At 47.1% G+C, this 18,604-nt stretch overlaps 1 protein-coding gene across 4 annotated transcripts in view; it reads right to left on the reverse strand.

Annotated features, from left to right (window-relative positions):
- Nucleotides 1-4,695: 4,695 nt before the first annotated feature.
- The window catches only part of PPP2R2B (protein phosphatase 2 regulatory subunit Bbeta), a gene marked incomplete at both ends in the record, with an annotated part of 481,997 nt that continues 468,088 nt past the window's right edge, over nt 4,696-18,604 (reverse strand). For all 4 annotated transcript variants that reach the window (XM_084252163.1, XM_084252164.1, XM_084252162.1 and 1 more), the window contains 3 exons: nt 4,696-4,975; nt 7,390-7,481; nt 14,230-14,399. In XM_084252163.1, the coding sequence (XP_084108289.1) occupies nt 4,696-4,975; nt 7,390-7,481; nt 14,230-14,399 (542 nt within the window). The remainder of the gene's footprint in view (nt 4,976-7,389; nt 7,482-14,229; nt 14,400-18,604) is intronic.

Below are 18,604 nucleotides of genomic sequence, written 5' to 3' on the forward strand. Positions count from 1 at the left end.
TGCTTAACAGCTTGAGATCATGTGCAATAATGAGATGGATCATGGAAATCGCTGTTATGTTCTCAGGGAGTGTTGTGTCTGTTATTTACGGTGCTTTAGACTTAACAAAGAAGTTAAGTAAACAGATTCCTTGGCCCCTCATAATACTTCTGGGAGTTGGGACAGATCATTTCTTACCAGCTTAAGGGTATTGAGAATGATATAGGGATGGGGCAGTTTGCCTGCGTTCCCATGTGACTTGGCAGCGGAACCATGGGCAGCAAACACATTTCCTAGCTCCTCCTTCTGTTCTCTCCAGGTAGTCACCCCCATGGCAAGCGGTTCCTGAGGCTTGATGGGGAAGAGGCAGGTTAAGAAATGGCGGATGCACCGAGTATCAGCCGCAGTGTGAATGTTTCCCAGTGGTGAATCCTGGAATTGCTGTGCTGCTGGGGTGTCATTTAAACAAGGCCTCATCTACACATGTCTGTAATGGAAGATGGTAAGTTAGGAAGGGTTTTCTCATTCCGGTGGGGGCTGCAGTGTCATCCCCAAAGCCTCATTACTAGGCAACGTGTTATGCTTTTTTGAGTCATGCAGGCATCGCCAGAGAGGTTGAGAAAAGGACAGGAATTGGGGTGGGTGGGTAGATGGAAGCTGTAGGCAGTTGTTCTGCAGGTTTGAAAGAAAGGAAATGATGGTCTTCCACTGCAGGGTAAGTGAAAAAGGCGTCAGGATTTTCTGCCCTCCCGCCATTAGGATTGAGGATGGATCCCTGCGGTCCTGAACACATGCCTGATGGCGGGCACCTGAGTAGGGTGTGGGCATGCATAAGTGGGTACACCTGGGCTGAGATGGGCTTGTAAGGGCAGCGTCATGGGGACGCCAGAAGAACCACGAGAGAAGCAGAGAGAACACGAGAGAAGGCTGGATAGTCCAGAAAGAGTGAAGACTTGCCGGGGGCCCAGAGGCCTACCAGCCTCCTGGCCTCCCAGCACCCCTGCCTGCCATGTACCTGGTAAATCCCAATAAAAGTCTGAAAAGCCACTGAGGGCTCCAGGACTCCTCCTTCACCCATCTGCTGGGATTATAGAGAACCTGCTCAGTGGCCTTCCTGCCACTACACCCACATTTTGAGGGATTGAGTGGGTTTGATGGTCTATTACATGGGCCTTGGAATGTTCAAAGAAACGCGTTGGAGAAAGTTGACTTATTTCATCTGGTCTCTGAGCTAACAGAATTTTAGCTTCCTTTTTGCTCTACTACCGACAACTGCTCTGCTTTATGCAGGCCGGAGGCCTGATATGTGTAGATATAATTGAGCTCAATACATGATCAAGGAGAGGTTTGAAGAAGTTTACATTGGGGAGAAAAGCCAGATTTTAAGGAGTGGAGAGGCAAATGGGTTCCCAATGCCCATTCACCTGGGCCGCCCCACTGCATCACATGGCTTATGTCTTAGTTTTTTCCGACTCCTCTCCCTGCTTTGGACAAGGAAGCATGATGTCTGCCACTCTGTATTCTTCCTCTCCTCCCCCAATATGGATTTGCGTCATTGAGTTGAAGCCGTTAATCTTGTGTGATTGATCTTAGGTGTGCCTCAAGAGGCACCAGAAACAAGCAAATCCCTTGACGTTTGGCAAGGCGCAAGCAGAGCATCATCCCTCAGAGCCAAGCCTGTCTTCCAAAGCGTGAGTACTATTTAGCCTGGGTTCTTATAAAAGCATATAAATAGGTATTTTTTATCATGCTTCACCAAGAGCTGGGAACTCTGCCTGTGGGCCAGATCCTATCTGTACCTGCTGCTTTTATAAATTAAGTTTTATTGGCACAAAAAAGTGTCAGCTGACTATCCCATTAGGATGATTTTATGAATCTCAGGAAGTGGTGGCTCCTGTTTCCCTGAAAGTCAACCCATACCCTCCAGGGTCACCTGACGACTCATACCCAGCAGCAGGCATTGCAAGGTCGGGCAGGGCATGGCAGGGTTTGGAGTGTAGAACTTGACAAACTGTGGAAAATGTGTAAAGTCAGCTTTCAAGTAGCTTTAGTGTCAGCTGGAAAAGAGACTGGCTTCCAGGGGCCACCACTAAGAATATCAGCTGCCCCAGGACTGCGGGGGATCACAGACGTAAACTAGCTAGTACCTGGCACAGAACAGGTCACGGCTGAGACATGGCTATTGCTGGCTGGGGCCTGGTCTCTAGGGCTTTCTCCTCCTGCTCCTGTCTAGGCGTCCTGGACGATTGCCCCGCTGCAGTCTTCATTCAGTGTGGAGAGAATGTCTGCCCTCAGCTCTTGGCCTCGAGGTCTTTGGCAGATTCCCCCCATTTTCTGGCTCTCAGACCTTGCTTCCATGCGGTGGGGGTGCTGGACCAGTGTAGACTGTGGAGGGACTGTGACCTCTTTAGAATAGTGACCAAGATTGTTTCTCCCCATGTCCTGGGGAGCACGCCTGGCTCCCAGATGTGACATTGTCCATTGAGGCTCTCTGATACTGCTAAAGACTTAGTATTTTTTATTCAGTGTCCCAAAAGGGATAAGCATGTTCCCATTGGTTCACAGAATGATTGCAGTTGGTGCAGGGATACATGTTTGCTAGGTTAATGGTTATATGTGGAGGTTAGAAAAAAAGTAATTAGTACATTAAAGCTGACATTTTGAAACTATTTCTTTGGAGGCTGTCTTGCTTTTGAAAAAAGGTAAGTGTTGAGTGATAGCATAGAGATGGGTTGATGCACAACTGTGTGAAACTGATCTGTCTCAATCCCTCCTAGGACAGACAGAGGAGCCTAGTCCTAGCGGGGCAGAGAGAAGGCCATCGAGGACCCCCGGGGGTCCTGCTATCCACCCCATCACACATTTCTCTTTGCATTGGGGAAGTTTCTGACATGCTCACAGGTCTCCTCAGGAGTATTGTCCCAGCCAGGAGCCTCCCCAGCAAGCTCGCGCCTGGGCCACTGAGTGTGTGACGCCCAGGAGAGGCTCTCGAGGTGAGGACTATGAGAAGCAGCAGTAGGTCGTGTCTTCATGGCACGCTGCCTCTATTTTGAGATGTGCTTTTTCATACCTCAGTGTTTCTGCATCTTACAAAATCGTGTTGACTTAACTAGTTATTTCCTTGCCAAGATACTGTTGTTAAATGGGCAGTAGCTTAGAATTAAAGAAAGTTTCTTTCACTATTTTCCTCTCCCCCAAAACAAATTAAACTTGAAAGTTGGGGCTTCTAATACCTATACAAATGGAAAGAAAGAATTCTTTAAATAATTTAAAATCCTTTAAAAGAAAAACTTCCCTTTCAAGCCATTTGTCATTCACTAGATGGAAATTGGGGGAAATGAGTCACCAATACAGGTATAGAGACACCCAGCCCAGATACTGATCCGGCTGCCTCCTACCCCTTCCCTAAGCCTCCCTATCAAATTCATAAGTCTTTTTAATTCATTTAGTCACCTTCCCAGAGGCTTATCAGATAGAACCTTCTGGAAGTTTTAAACTTGCATCCTCAACTTGGGGGGGAGGGTGAACCAGCCACCACAGTTTCAAGGAGAATTGGTTCCAATTTTTGTAGGAAGAGAGCCCTCTGGTTTGTTTTTCTGGTGAGCTTGAGGTGGCTTAGAAGGGCTTGATCAGATTTTACAAATCAGTTTTTATTGGCCAGTTTTGCTTTAGCTACAGTGGAGATTGAGGGGTTGTTACTTTTGGTTACCAAACCCAGGGGGAGTGGAGGGGCTGCTCAGGAGACACACCCAAAAAAGAACAGAGCAGCCTTTCTTAGGGAGTCAGGGGCGGTTCCCTGAGAATGGCAGCTAATAAACAACCAAGGCTCCGGTCTTTAGAAGTGACTGGAACAATGGAGCTGGAAAAGGCTAAAGAGAAAAAGCCAACAAACACATAAGTTGAGGGTTATATGGAGTCACTTGAGAAGACAAAAAAGGAGTACCAAGCAGCGGATGGAAGCTGGCCCCACACACCCTTGCCAAGCTAACTCAGAGAACCACTGTGTGGAAAGCCTTCTCTTTATGTCCCCAGAACATTCGCACTGTTGCGTCGCCAAATTCTTAGGCTGTTTCTATGGCGCTTATATAATAGAACGCACCAGCGCTGGCGTGCTCTTTCCCTTCTTATTCTGTGTCCCCTCGGCAGCCTCGTGACATAAATCTCTGGCTCCAATGAAATGGTTAAAAGGAAAATGGAAGAAAGGTGTCCTGGAGGGGCAGGCGGTGCTGACTAGTTCTGATTTCTCACAAAACGAAGAATTTCTGTAAGAGTAGAGTAAACAGTGTTTATTTTTTGTTGTTTTTTTCCCCCAATCAAATGGAATTGCTCAATTAAAAAAAAAACTTAATCTCTTTTCTCTTTAAATACTACAGACAATCTCATTTTATCTCAGCAGACACCTAGAAACAAAACACTGGACCCACCAGAGAAAACTGGGCAACAAAAGCATCAGAAATTCAAGTCAACTATGGAAGAAGAACCGTCAGCCGGCAGCTCTCAATTCTAAACAGACGTGTCCCAGAACTTATTGGGCTGGACAAAAGTTTCTTAGAGAACCGGGGATTTGGGAAAGTGACACTCCTTTCAATTTGATTCCGATCGTTTTCTGCATAGGGAAAGTAAAGTCAATGCATCAAATGAAGACCCAAAGAAACATTTAAAACCAGGTGTGACTAGTATTCGGTATGCGAGATTAATAAGTAATAACTTGCCCTCCTAGTTAACCTTGTCCTGGAATATATATAGGTTATTTGTAGCCGCCACTGCTATAATATTTTCTGAAGGATGCCAAGCTGTATGCAAGATCTTTTTGCTAAAGTCCAGACTGTCGACGCTGATCTCATCTTTTCTCCGCTTGCCCCCCACGCACACTTTCCGTGGTTTGAGGATAGCCCGGGGTTTGCTGTTCTCCCTCGAGGCTTCCAAGGTAACATCGCGCTTGGTGTTTCGGTCAAACATCCTGAAGAAGTTGTTGTAGGAGCCCGTCATGATGACACTGCATTAGAGAGGAGAGAGGGAGCGACTGAGTGCCATGGAGCGAGGCGGTAGCAAATTGCGTGTCTCTGGAGCGCATGCCAGCACGCGATGGCCAGCTTGTGGCACCGTGTGTTGGATTAAGAACAAGCAAAGCAAAACCGAACAGGCTCTGGAGTGGGACTGATTTCCGTTTGAATCAGAGCAATGCGCTCTCTGAGCTTGGAAATGAAGGCCTGCGATAACCCTCTTTATTTCTGTTTGAGGATTCCTTGGGGCTTTTTGGCTCAGTGAGTGAGAGGCTTTAATACCCCCAGGCCTGCCTACTGCTCCTCGGGAGTGAGAGCCATCCTTTGTAAGTTGAAAGCACGGCTGCCGTGGTTGGGGGGGGTATTTCTTATTATCCCACCTCTTCTTACGGTTCTAAATGCAGCCCTTTCAGAAGGCTCATCTGAAAAATGAATGTTGTCATGGTCACACAGGGTCACATATCATGGTCACCCTGGAGTGCCTGGTGGGACAGGACATCTGGAAGAAGGCGTGAACGAGCTCAAGTCCCGAAAGGACTTGGGATGGGAAATACAACTCGGTAGTGGACTAATGACTGGTTTTTGTGTTTTACCAGGCCTGTCCCTTCCCAGCTACAACTGATCAGTGCAGTGAATGCTGACTGTCTCCAGGAGCAAGGGACAGGATCTAGGATGGTGACAATTTGGACATGATGTTCCTGGGGGACCCACCCCCTGAGAGGCAGGCTCTCCTGGTTTCTGGGAGAAGCTCTGAGTAGCTGGTTAGGATGGAAGAGCACAGCACAGCTCCATTTTCACAGGACTCAGGTAACTGACAAGATGGGGTCACAGCATGGGGCAGAGTTTGGGGTATACCATCAGCTGTGCAGGCCCATTAATCAAGGGTTAGATTTTGTTATTTTGCTCTAAGGAACTGGTCTGTGCAATACGTTTGTCTCTACAGCAGAGTGAGCTGTTATTACTCTGTCGAGCCTGGTGCTGTGTGCTTTGCCTGTGATCTCATCTCAATCCCTTCCCCATCACAAGGAGTGTACAGAGAAGAGGGGAGGGGCCCTCACTGTCACCCTGTTAGGAAGAGGGGTTTGGCCTCCAAGCCACACCCACCCAACTCCAGGGCATAAGTATGCAGCCGCTTGGCCTCTGCTCCCCATACACTGACATTGGCGCCCCCACCGTGGCCCAACTGGTTTCTAAACAAGAGCAAGTTTTTATTTTGCAAAATGCTTCAACCTTGTCTGACCCCAAGATACAAGTTTCCAATGGTTCGGCCATGGAAAGCATGTTTTTCTTAGTGTGCAAACTCAGAACTTCTGCTCGCCTGTCCTACCTCACTAGCTGGTTTAGGAGCTGGGGCAGGTTCCTGTACCTTGAGGGCCCCAGTCTTGTTAAGTACAAGGTGGGGATGACAAAAACAACCTTTGAGACTGTGGTCAGAGCTACATAAAGTGATGTGTGTGACGATCCCTAATAAGAGTGGTTTTGATTTTAGGTTAAGACAGCAGGGAAAATGGGAGAAATGGGGACTAGGCTAAGCCTCTCTCCTTTGCCCCTGGGGCTTTTGTTAATGTGTCACTATTGCTTTGCACACTCTTCCCTCTGTCTTGTGCCAGCTGGACTCAGTGGCCTGGATCCCCTGGCCTGTGGCGGCGACTCCTAGGCTGGCTAAGTGGAAGACTCATTTGGGTTCACTGGCCAAGAAAGCCACGCAAGGGCCAGCGAGAATTCCTGTAGTTAGCCTTCCAGGCCCTGGCGTGCCTGGTGGGACAGGACATCTGCACTGCCCAGCGCTGTTCTTGGCCCACCTTCGTCAAGGAACAAAATCAACCCTGGTTGCCTGCACTTCATTTTCCTGGAAGTAGAGAACCATCTGTATTTGTCAAACTATAAAGGAACTATTGGGAGGTAATATGAAGTATGGTTGAAATCAAAGGCCTTAAAACAGTAATAAATCACTGTGAGGGACTGTGACAAATGAGGCTGACTAGAATTCAGCTAATGAACCACCAGGGCCTTTGGCCAGGTCTGCACTAGCAGCTTCAAGGGATGATTTTTGATCTAGAAAGTGCATGTTGTAGTAATTCAAATGCTTTATGCTGGAAATTGTGGGCAGGCTGTGATCTTCTTTCCAGGCACACTGACTTGCCATGGGGTGGGGGAGTGTCTTGTGTGTCAGATGGGATTTTCTTGTTGATATTAAATGGCCACCTGTGCCAGTCCTGAAGAGGATTCAACTATGTCTCTTCTTTCCAGGCCTGACCTCGGGAGTCATCCAGTGACAAGCCAGTGCATCCCTGCCAGGCCTCAGGGTCCTGTTTTGACCTCAACCTGGCTGCACCCCATCCAAGCACCGGGGATCTCAGGAGAGCACCAGCGTTGGGAAGGTTCCCGGCCAAACAGCCTTTCTTACCTGTCTGACCCGTTCCACACACACTCAAATTTATCAAAAATGCAGTCATTTTCGTAGAGGGAGCACAACTTGCTGCGGAGGTAGTCGTGGACCTGGGGAGAAAACACATGGAGGGGGTGAGTTATTAAAAAAGATGCTAATTTCTGTGACCACCTCCTCTTTGGATGTGAGCCATTAATTCCTTCCATGCTAATGGCCTTGAATCAGAGGGCCCTGGGTCTGACTCCAGGTCCCTGAGTTGTGAGACAAGGTTGGCTGACGAGATGCCTGCGTGACTAGTTTGCTTTGCTAGAAGGTAGCACAGTGCAGGGACATTAAGTGGCAGTGTCCCATTTTCTAAGCTGACATGTGGCAGGCGTCAGAAGGCACCATTCACCTGGTCATTTTTTCAACACATAACTGGATGCTTGCTACATGCTTGGGTTATAGCAGTGAAGAAAATGCCCATGATGCACTTTGATCTCAGGCTGAGGCAGGCGGCCAGTTTACACAGGCCCTTGATTCTGACCATGGTGAAGAGACATCACAGAAAGGATCACAGAGCTTGCTGTGCTGTGGCAGAACCTAAGAGTTCAAGGACAAAGGCAGGGAGACTAGTTGTCCCAGGGTGACAGATGATGGCTCAGAACCCCGGGGAGAGAGTCTTGACATGCTTGCAGGGAGAATGGATGGGATGGAGTGACTGAAGTGTGGAGAGAACAGGAGTCAAAGACGGCTCCTGGGTCTTCTCTCAAGAGGGAGGATGGAGTTGCACTCTCGATCTTGGGTTGATGACGTGGAGATGTCTGTGCAAACAGAGGCGGCCGAGTAGACTCTGGGTGGGGTGGGGGGGCACCCTGGAGTGTGCGGTGATCCTGTTCAGTTGTTCAGTGAAATACGAAGCCCGGTTACCAGCCTGGAAGATTACCAGCTGACAAGCTGTGGGGATGTTTGGGCAGCAGCGCAGGATTACTGGATGGCACAGAGGGCCATTCACAGTGGTTGGGTGTGAATTATAAATGAGGCTGGTTAGCATGGTTGGGTGCTTTTCTCTAACTTCTTCAGCAACTCAGGTGTAGATGAGTCAGGTAGATAGGTAGATAATAGGTAGATACATAAGGCTCACAGGGTAGTAACTGGTTCAGTTTTTCTCTCAGCGTCTTTCCTATACCCACTCGTAGGGAGTGATAAGAGACAGCCTGTAAGCTTGTTATTACCAGTCAGGGGCTTCACCCAGAAAATCCCATTTCATCTCTAAAGTCATCTTATGATGTCAGCGCTAGCATTCTTTCCTTAAAGGAGCATGAAGTACAGGGATATTACGTCGCTTGTCTAAGTTCACATGGGAAAATGGGCACTGAGCCCCAGGATCTAGGTTTGGAGATGTACTCTGACACCTCAGTGATCTGCCTTATTAGCCTTGCCTACCCTGGGGTCTCAGTCCCACGAGGAGCTGTGATCATCATGGACAGAGGCCAAGAGAGCTAGAGAGGGGGTGAGGGCAGAGGGAAATCCACAGCACTGCTTCCGTCTGATTAGACTACGAGGGATGGTTCAGTCTGTCTCCTGCAGTCTGGCTCCTCCTTCTCTACCTTGATGCAGGGTCCTGCTGGACGCTGAGCTCAGAGGCTCACCTGTGTGCGTAGTTCTAGGTCAAGGAGCGAGGTGAGATTCACCCCATGTTCCGATAGATGTCTTGGGTACCTGAAAGGCCTCCGTGTTATTTGGAGACTAAGTATTTCTAGCTCTGAAAATGAGTTCCTGCCGCTTTACTTGTCTTGTTCCCCAAGTTCATGTCAGAGGACCTGCCTTGGTGCTGTGGACAAGGGAATCTGTGGGTGGCAGGGACTTTGGGCATTTTTAGATGGGCAGGGCTCAAAGAGGTAGGGCTTGCATCCTGTGCTGGGTGTCACTGCTGCAAATGAACTCACCGGCCTTCCCTTCCTCTCCTGCCACCTTTTGGTTATACTGGGAGTGGCTCAGGTCTGTTCTAGAAGGCCATTTCTGTTTGTAGGGGTGATGACCTCTAGTGCTCATTAAGAACCTTAGAAGAACATCCAAGACGTAAAAGGCAGCGATTCTGAGTTGACCAGGGGTTGGCAAACTCTTTCTGTACAGGGCCAGATAGTGTGTACTCTCTGCGTGCCTGTGGTAACTGTTGCAATGATTTGACTCTGCCATAGGCAACACACAAACAAATGAGGGGTATGCTCCAATAAAACTTTATTTACCAAAGCAGGAGGTAGACCTGTCTAGGATTTGGCCTCTGGGTCATAGGTCACTTGCTTTTAAAAATTTCTCTTCCCCTAAGCACCTCACATGATTTCCTTGAAGGAAAATAATGGCTATATTACGGGTGTCAATGGTGGTGGAACTTTTCTTCTGAAGGATAGATGACCTGACCTCAGGTATCTGTCTCTTTCTAGAAAGCAAGCCTAGCTTTTGCCTTTATTGACTTGCTTCTGGGCTCTGTGTGGTGGGGAGAAAAAAGGGGGTTCTGGAGGGGAAGGATGCCCAGCTGGGAATCCACCTGGGGGGCAAGGGAAGCCAGACTCGTGATCCTACTTGTCCATTCTCCTACATCTTGCAGGGAAAAGAAGAATAAAATAGATCCTTATTTTCAGCCTCATCTCCCCCTTCCCCTTCCTCTTGTTAAGGTGTGTGTCCAAGACCAGGCACAGCTCTGAATGTGCTGAGAGATTTTGAAAACACTTGGCTCAGCATGTTTCTTAAGGCCGGACTTTCCAGCATCTAACAATGGGGGAGGGGAAGAGGTATTAATTTATTTAACAGGGTCAATATTTTTTTTGTAGGGGTATACCAAATATTGTCTTGAAAATAAGTGAGGATTATAACAAACAGGGCAGTGGGGCGCCTCTTGGCTTGGCTCAGTCTGTATTCTCCATTGTGAACCTTTTCTGACCCCTTCTCATTCACCTTTGGCATTTTGTCTTACTCTTCACCTTATTAATATTCAATAATATTTGGTGAGGATCAACACTGTGTGCTTTGGAAGCGTAGGGCATTAGCAGGAACACACTGTCAGGGGAGGTTCAAGGGGAAACCTAGTCTCAACCACTATTTTTCCTCCCCAGCCTCTGAGTTCCAGGAGGCTCCTGCCTGATTCCACTGGAAGGCATCTGAAGGAAAGACTATCTCCTCTCGAGGTATGTTGCATTTGAGTTCTGTTGCTCAAAACAAAACAAAAACAGCACAACACACACTTGGGCAAAGGAGACAGACCTTTCTCAATTAGAGGAGCGTATGAGGTAAGTCACATGCACGAGAACCATCTAGAGTGCAGGGAGGACCTCAGGATTCAGCCTGCTTGATGCTTCTTTCCTCACGCACCAGTAGCCTCTGGCCCTGACTGTCCCCAGTCTCCCAGCAGTGTTCTCGCATCATGGGCTTCGGACGCCTGGGGGTGTGTCCCTAGCAACTGCTTGTGAGGCCTGAGGAGACCCCACTGGCCTGCTTTCATATTTCTGGGGTTGATAACCTGGTTTCTGCCAGAACCAATCAACAGTATAGCATAAAATCAGCCACAAATAATTGGGTGTGGCTGTATTTCAATCAAACGTTTATCTCCAAAAACACAGGGGGCTGGCTTGGACCTAAAAGTTAGTTTGGTAACCCCTGTTCCATAGAAAAGCTTGAAATTAGTGAATCAAAAAAAAAGTGTACAGTTTTCTGTTCATGGAAATATGCTTGAGATCAGCTGCTGCATCTGTGAAAATAGGTGATGGGGGCATTGGCCGTCCCCTTGTCCAGGCTTGAGAAACTGACTTAGAACTGGACTCACCGTCTTTTTCTACAATGTTCTAGACACTCCTGAGTCCAGAATTTACTTACCATGCTTGATATATAAATTTAAATTACTTTAAAAAAAGTTCAAAAAATCGTGTATATTTCAGTGCAAGTACTGTGATGCCAGCTTCTCAAAGGACCCCTAGGCTACCCCTAACCAAGCCTGTTCCTCAATTACTGATTTCATCTCATATTCCTAAAAGCTAGCCATGTTCCCAAAGTAGCTTTGTTTTAATTTAGGAGCCTTTCCCTGAAAGGAAAGGACTAATTAGTGTCACCATGGTGTAGCCTGAATGTACCTCCTCTAATCCAGGCTCTCCCTCAGGCCATGCCTCTGTCAGTACGGCCCACCCCCAGCTTCTGCCGGCACAGCCTCACTTCTGCATGAAGGGCTGTGACACTGGATGGTGTGTCTGAGCTCTGGAAGAGGACACCAGTGTAGACCCAGCCCTGGGCTGAGAACGAAGGGCTGTGAGAGGTAGGGGGCAGGTGGCGTGGGCAATGAGACCCCAAATATCAGGGACCCTCGTGGAACCACAGGGGTGACCAAAACTATCTCAACTATTTAAGAAGTCTAGAATCCTGGCCCCTAAGCTATTTTACATGCCCTGCGGGACTCAGTGCCTCTGACCCTCTCTGAACTTTCCTTCTTCCTCTGAAATGCTGCTCTCCCTGAAGGCACTGCTCCTGAGGCCACTCAGGGTGGCTTGGATTCTCCTTCATGAGCCTTTTCTGATGAGGCTTTTCAGTCACCTTTGGGATCTTATTACTTGCCCAGGGTGTTTGGTGACCATCCAAGCAATGTGCTGTGGGTGTGTGGGCAGCAGCAGGAGCCACACTGGACTTTCATGCTCGGGTGCTGAGGTGGGGCAGGTGGGCTTCGCGTTGCTTCTGGTGATGCCACCAAACCTTCCCCTTCGTGTGGTCAGAAAGTTCTCTGACGCCCTCTGCCTCGTTCCTCAAAGCAACTCTAGGAACACCTCACCCTCTCTACTGCCATTATTCTGAGTGACTGAAATATGCTGGTCTCTGTTACTTGACCTCATCACTTTCCTTTCATTCCCTGGTCTTGTTATGCATCCATCATGGCTTAGCGGTAACTTCTCGGCACGTCTCCCTCCTGCCACCTGTCCTCTGAGCTCACGAGCATCCTGAGTCTATCAGTTCATCAAGTCCACCGACCTGCCTACTTTGCTCTGTCCTTTTCCCTTAGACCCAGCAGCCCATCGAGACAGCCGCTCCCCAAATAATGCTTTCTCTCTCCTTTCACTGTACTCACTTGGCAAAGCCTCATCTTGGTAAAACTCTGCTCTTCCTCTCCTGGACCATGCAGGGAGCGTGGCTGGGGAGAAACACACCTTCACACCTCAAACAGTCCCTGGACAACCTACAGTGTTTCCTCATCAATCTCTCTCCTATACATGATATTTATACTTTTTCTTCCTTCTCACTCAGCTGGTGACCTTGTTTCTTTTTAACTGAGTAAACAGAAGCAATAAGGAAAAACCACCTATATGTTCCCATCACACAGTTTATAAACTGTGTCTGTCACTAGTCACTCTTCTTTCTTGGATCAATTGTCCACCTAAGACCAGTTCTGCAGTGGACACCATCCCCTCTTGCTCCCCCTGAGGACACTGCTGCTCCCATGGTCGCACTCTCTACAGGCCTCCTCCTGTCAGCATGAAACACATTGTGATAACAGCCTTAAGCCTGTATCCTGTTTCTCAGTTCTCCTTCAGAACAACATTGAAATAAATGTTCCTCTTCCTCCACATTCACATTCACTCAGCAAGAGAACCTTCTAGAGTCCAAGAGAACCTTCTAGAGTCAATCTGTATGCCAATCAGCATTGCTACTATCTCCTCCATCTAAATTTCTTAAACTGTTTGGCAAACTGCAACAGGAAATACATGGTAACAACAAACTTATAACGTCATTTCCTATGTCAAACTTTTTATTTATTTATAAAAGATTTATTTATGCATACAAGAACTGGTGTACAGGGCCTCCCCAGTGGTGCAGCGGTTGAGTGCTGGGCTGCGAAGTTGCCCACAGCCACTGCAGGGCCAGTTTGATCCCCGGCCACCGGCGAGGGTCCCACATGGCGTGACAGACCTCTCCTGTCTCGCCCGCTGCTCCCCTCAGCAGTGTGATTCGTCAGTCTGCCTGTTCTGTTACCTGCTCTGGTGAATTCTCTCACCCTCCCACACTTCTGACTGTACCCAGTGCTTGTATAAATAATCTTTAAAAAAAAAAAACAAAAAAACTGGTGCACAGGCCAGAGGTGCAGGGGGTGAGAGGATTAACCAGAGACAGAGTAGGGAGCAGAATAGGTGTATCACTGAAATACACTGCTGAGGGGAGCAACGGGCGAGACAGGAGAGGTCTGCTGCGCCATTTGGGTAGCTCCCTGGCCGGGGATCGAACTCATGCTGCAGTGTCTGCGGATAGCTTCATAGTGCTGAGACTTAATCCCTTGCACCACCAGGGAGGCCCACCTGTGTCAAACCTTTTCATGTCTCTCCACTGTACCCAAGGTAGAGACATAATGGCCTAATCTACTTTATCAAGGCCTGCAGCTCCAGGCCCATCTTTCTGCCCTCTCTTCCATAGTCAAGGTCTTTTGGGGACACGAATTTCTCTTAACAGCAGTCTTGTGAACCTGTTATTCTAAAAATACATTTTTTTCCTGGCTAGTTCATGATTGTCAAAACTCAGGAAAGGGTCACATCTCCAGGAAAGCTTTTTCCCAGATTGGGCCTCCATGCCCTGTTCTTCATGGCATCTCTATCTGATGGGTAGCTCCCAAGGGCAAGACCCTCTCTCTTGTTGACCTCTATAACCATGGCATCCACTCCACACTAAGTGCTCAGCAGATAGGGGTTAAGTTGAATTCTAGTCCCCCAAATGTATCCTTGACTTAAATCCTGTGGCACTAATTGCTTGTACCACTTTTATTATTTTGCATTCTAGGTCTTTGCAGCAGAAACTGACTTGGAAGCCCCCAGAGGAAGTGCTCACTAGTGCGATGGGGTGGGGATGTCTGTGTACCTGGTAAGTCTCGATGGGGCGATTTTCCATGTTGAGATCCCAGACTTTGACAGTCAGATAGTCCCTGGTCATGATATACCTCCCACTGTGGCTGAATTTCACATCCGAAATCGAAGAGATAATTTCAGAGAAAAACGACCTGTTGCTTGGGTCTTCTGGCTCTTCAAAAACTGCAGAACAAAAACAGAAACAATATGAAGTTAGCACATCCTCATGGTTGGCCTCTAACACGTTTGGCCATCCGGGAGCGGGGTGGGTGCCTGCAGGATGTAAGTGGCTAGTGGAGAACTCTCAGCAGAAAAGCCGCCACGGGTTTCTGTTTTCTTTGTCTTGGAAGGACTTGCAGGGCACCCGTGTCTCTGCCATAGATCTGGCGGCGACCGTTTACAAAAAGCTTCAGGTCTAAGTAACTCTTTCACATTTCCCTTGTCCTCTGGGTGTTACTGCACATACTAAAACCTGGAGTCATCTTATATACTTTAGGAAATTTCTTTCACATTATTTTTTGAGATAGAATTTATTTGCAATAAAATTTACTCATTTAATTACAGTCATGCCTCCATCACAATCCAAATTTAGAACATTTTCATGAACCTCCTCTGCCCCCCATGCTCCATATACATTAGCAATTACGCCCCACTCTCTGCCCTTGCAGCCCTAGGCAACCAACCACATTCTGATTCTATGGATTTGCCTCTTCTGGAAATTTCTCATGAATAGAATCAAGGAATGTGTGGTCTTTGGTGACTGGTTTCTTAGTGTAATGTTTTCAAGGTTCATGTTGCAACATGTCTTAGTGACGGAGGCTGAGAGTAGAAAATTCAGGTTGGAGGCGACACAAGACCAGAAACTGGAGGTTGGGACAGAAATGATTATGCTAGTTCTTAAACCAGCTGTGGATCCAACCGCTATGGCAAGTATCCGATGTTAGAGAAAGTATCCAGAGGTGCAGGCCAGAGGTGGGGATGTGGAGATGGAAGCCATGGCAGAGAATCACTATTCCTTTCAAATCTACTAGTCATGCCCTAGAAGTGTTTTATCCAAAAACAGTTAACAATTCCATGAAGGAATGAGCCCCTCCCAAGGAGAAGAACACAACTTCAGTGTAATTCCTGCCTTGGCCAAAGGCCGCTCTCCTGCCCGCCTGTGACCTGCATATGCAGGTGTTTCTTGTCACCAGCCTTTTCCCTTCAGGGGCAGCTCTTTCTGTCTACTTGTGTCCGCACAAGTTCCATTTATTTATTTATTTATATTTATTTATACATACATACATACATACATACATACCTACATATAAGCACTGGGTACAGTCAGAAGCTTAGGCGGGTGAGAGAATTCACCAGAGCCAGAGCGGGGAACAGAACAGGCAGACTGACAAAGTACATTGCTGAGGGGAGCAGCGGGGGCACGGCAGGAGAGGTCTGAGAGCCATGTGGGACACTCGGCTGGGGATCGAACCGGTGCTGCAGAGGCTGCGGGCAGCTTAGCAGCCCAGCACTCAACTGCTGTGCCACCAGGGAGGCCTCTTCCTTTTTTTTTTTTTAAAGGGGTGTTTTTGTTTTAAAGATTTATTTATTTATACATTCAAGAACTGGGGCACAGGCCAGAGTTTTGGGGGGTGAGAGGACTCACCAGAGACAGAGTGGGGAACAGAACAGGCAGATCGACTGAAATACACTGCTGAGGGGAGCAGCAGGCGAGCCAGGGAGAGGTCTGCTGTGCTATGCGGGTAGCTCCCTGGCCGGGGATTGAACTTGCACTGCAGTGGCTGCAGTGAGCTCCATAGGTTGCGTCTTAACCCCTTGAGCCACTAGGGAGGCCCCCCTCCCTTTTTTTTTTTTATTGTAAACCTGCCCTTTTGGATATAACTAAACATCTCTGTGTTGTAGGGAAACTCACCATGTGCCGCTGAAAGGGGAGTGCTACTGAGACTTTTCTCAGAGGTACCTCCAGGGTGCCACTCTAAACCCAACACCTCTCCCCACCAACGACAGAAACTACAGATAGTAACCCCATCTTGAATGGTTCCTTTCATCATCATTTGCTGACATCTCTTGTAAGAAACTAAAGTTTACCAAGTTTATTTTTTAAAAGATTTATTTATTTATGCATATAAGAACTGGGGTATAGGCCAGAGTTGCTGGGGGTTAGAGGATTCACCAGAGACAGACTAAGGAGCAGAACAGGAGGAGTTACTGAAATACACTGCTGAGGGGAGCAGCAGGAGAGACAGAGAGGTCTGCTGCGCCATGTGGGTCACTTCCTTGACTGGGGGTCAAACTTGGCTGCAGTGGCAGCAGATTGCTTCATAGTACTGACACTTAACCCCTTGCACAACCAGGGAGGTCCCAAGTTTACCAGGCTTAACAATGAATTTTGCTAAATACCTAAAATGAGTTTATCTAAAATGACTGAGCCTCCAGGATTTGCTAGAAAAGTAAGCTAAGCTTTAATGTCAGTATGATTACATAAAACCAAACTTTAAATTTTCATGTACAAAAAGGACTAAGGCATGCTAAAGCTGTCATCTCTAACTTTTAACAACAAAGACCGTTGAGGTAATCTAAATATCCTGGTGCTCCTGGTTGGCTGAAAAATTCTAATCCAGTCAGCATGGCTGAACCTTGTCAAAACAAAGAGTTTTGCTCTAAAGGTCCTGGTCACTTTGGGTTATCATGTGCTTTGTAAAAATGTGTCCACATGTGTGAAGTCTGTAACAGAACTTCTCTATTATCAAAATTCTTAAGTAGTATAATCTGTCTTAGAGGGACTCCTAAGACATCTGCAAATTGTTTCCCTTGTGGAAAACAACTTTGGGCCCATGTGGGTTTATCACAACTGAGTAGGCAACGTCATGTTAGCGAATGCCTGTCTCGGTTTCCCTTAGCCAATAAAAGGAAACAGCTTGAGGAGAAGGAAAATAGTTGAATTTGTCCACAAATTGAGGAGGGCTGCAGACTTGCGTCTGAAAGACCATTGTCCTGCTCTTTGGCTAAGGGCAGGGACACTTATCCAGAGTTACAGGGGGTAGAAGGGGGAGTGGGCAAAGATCTACACGTCTATCCTTGGGTGGAGATTTGGGAGAGATTCAGGTTGGCACCAGCTTGCTTTGCCATCACCTGGTGGTCAGCAATTTCAATATTATCTTCTTAGGGATGTTCTTTTTCCCTCGGAATATAAAAAAAGAAGGTTGTTAAACCTAGAGGGTAAATAAAGAAGGAAAGAAAGCTTACCCCGTGGGGTAAGGGTGTTCCAAGGCATATGAAACTCTTTAAATCCTGGTATAATATTATTGGACAATTCCGACTATTGTAAAATGTTACAAAATAAAACATTCTTGCCTATTAATTTATACTCAGATTTTAAATAGGCTTACTTTGAGGTCTTTTACTACTTGTAGAGGTTACTTACTACTAAACTGATGAGGAAAATTTACAAAAAGAAACTAACAGTATGCTGAAAATACAGGTTTGTCATGGAACTGAAAGACCATAGAGCTTAATGAAAAAACTGGACTCCTGCAAACTGCTCACAGCAGGTGGAGACCCACTACCTGGGTTTTGAATACCCCAGAAGGGCTCATGGGATGTTTTAATATCAGCTGTAATATTTTGCCTTTTCTTCCAGAAAGCTGCTCTTTGTACTGTGTCTGATCTGCAGCAAATCAAATCCTATCTTTTCATGAGTAAACTGCAACATTTGCTTTTTTCTCTCCAAAATATAAAATGTGTAGTAAATAATGGTATTCCCTGGAAATTCCCATGAATCTGACAAGACTCTTCTCTTCCCTCTATAATAAAGTGGCCGAAACATTGGGAACCAGGAACCAGAGTGCTCTCAGGAGTCCTCAGATTTCAGCATCTGCGAAGAGAGCCTGATGCCTTGTTTACAGGGTCTAGGTCCAGCAGGAAGAATATTGAATGTCACCCTCTTGAGGGACCCCGAGACCCCAGCACATTTTGGGACCTCAAGGAGAAGAACCCACTCAAAGATGCAGGTATTTACAGGCATGTCTGAGACCTTGGCAGGTTTTCCCTGTCTTGAGAGGCAAAAACCATCAAAAGGCCCGAGGTGAGACTCCCTGTGGAGGTTCCAGTGAAGCCAGTCTTAAAAGCAGATCGTCATAATTTTGTTCTTGTGCTAGTGCAAAAGAACTGGCCATGTTTACTACAACTCAGCATGTCAGTTGGGTTTTTCCATAACCATTTGTTAAACAAAAGTGAGGGTGGAGAAAAATTATGTGTCAGTAACTTTTAATAACAATTTCTGGTCATCTTCCATCTGCAAATAGGATTAGCACATTGAAGATCTAATTATTTTGCATACATTTGCTTCCAACAGAGGACAGCATCCCACAGACTCCCCTTAGCATAAC

Source organism: Talpa europaea (genome assembly GCF_964194135.1).
Source record: "Talpa europaea genome assembly, chromosome: 13".
NCBI lineage: Eukaryota > Metazoa > Chordata > Mammalia > Eulipotyphla > Talpidae > Talpa > Talpa europaea.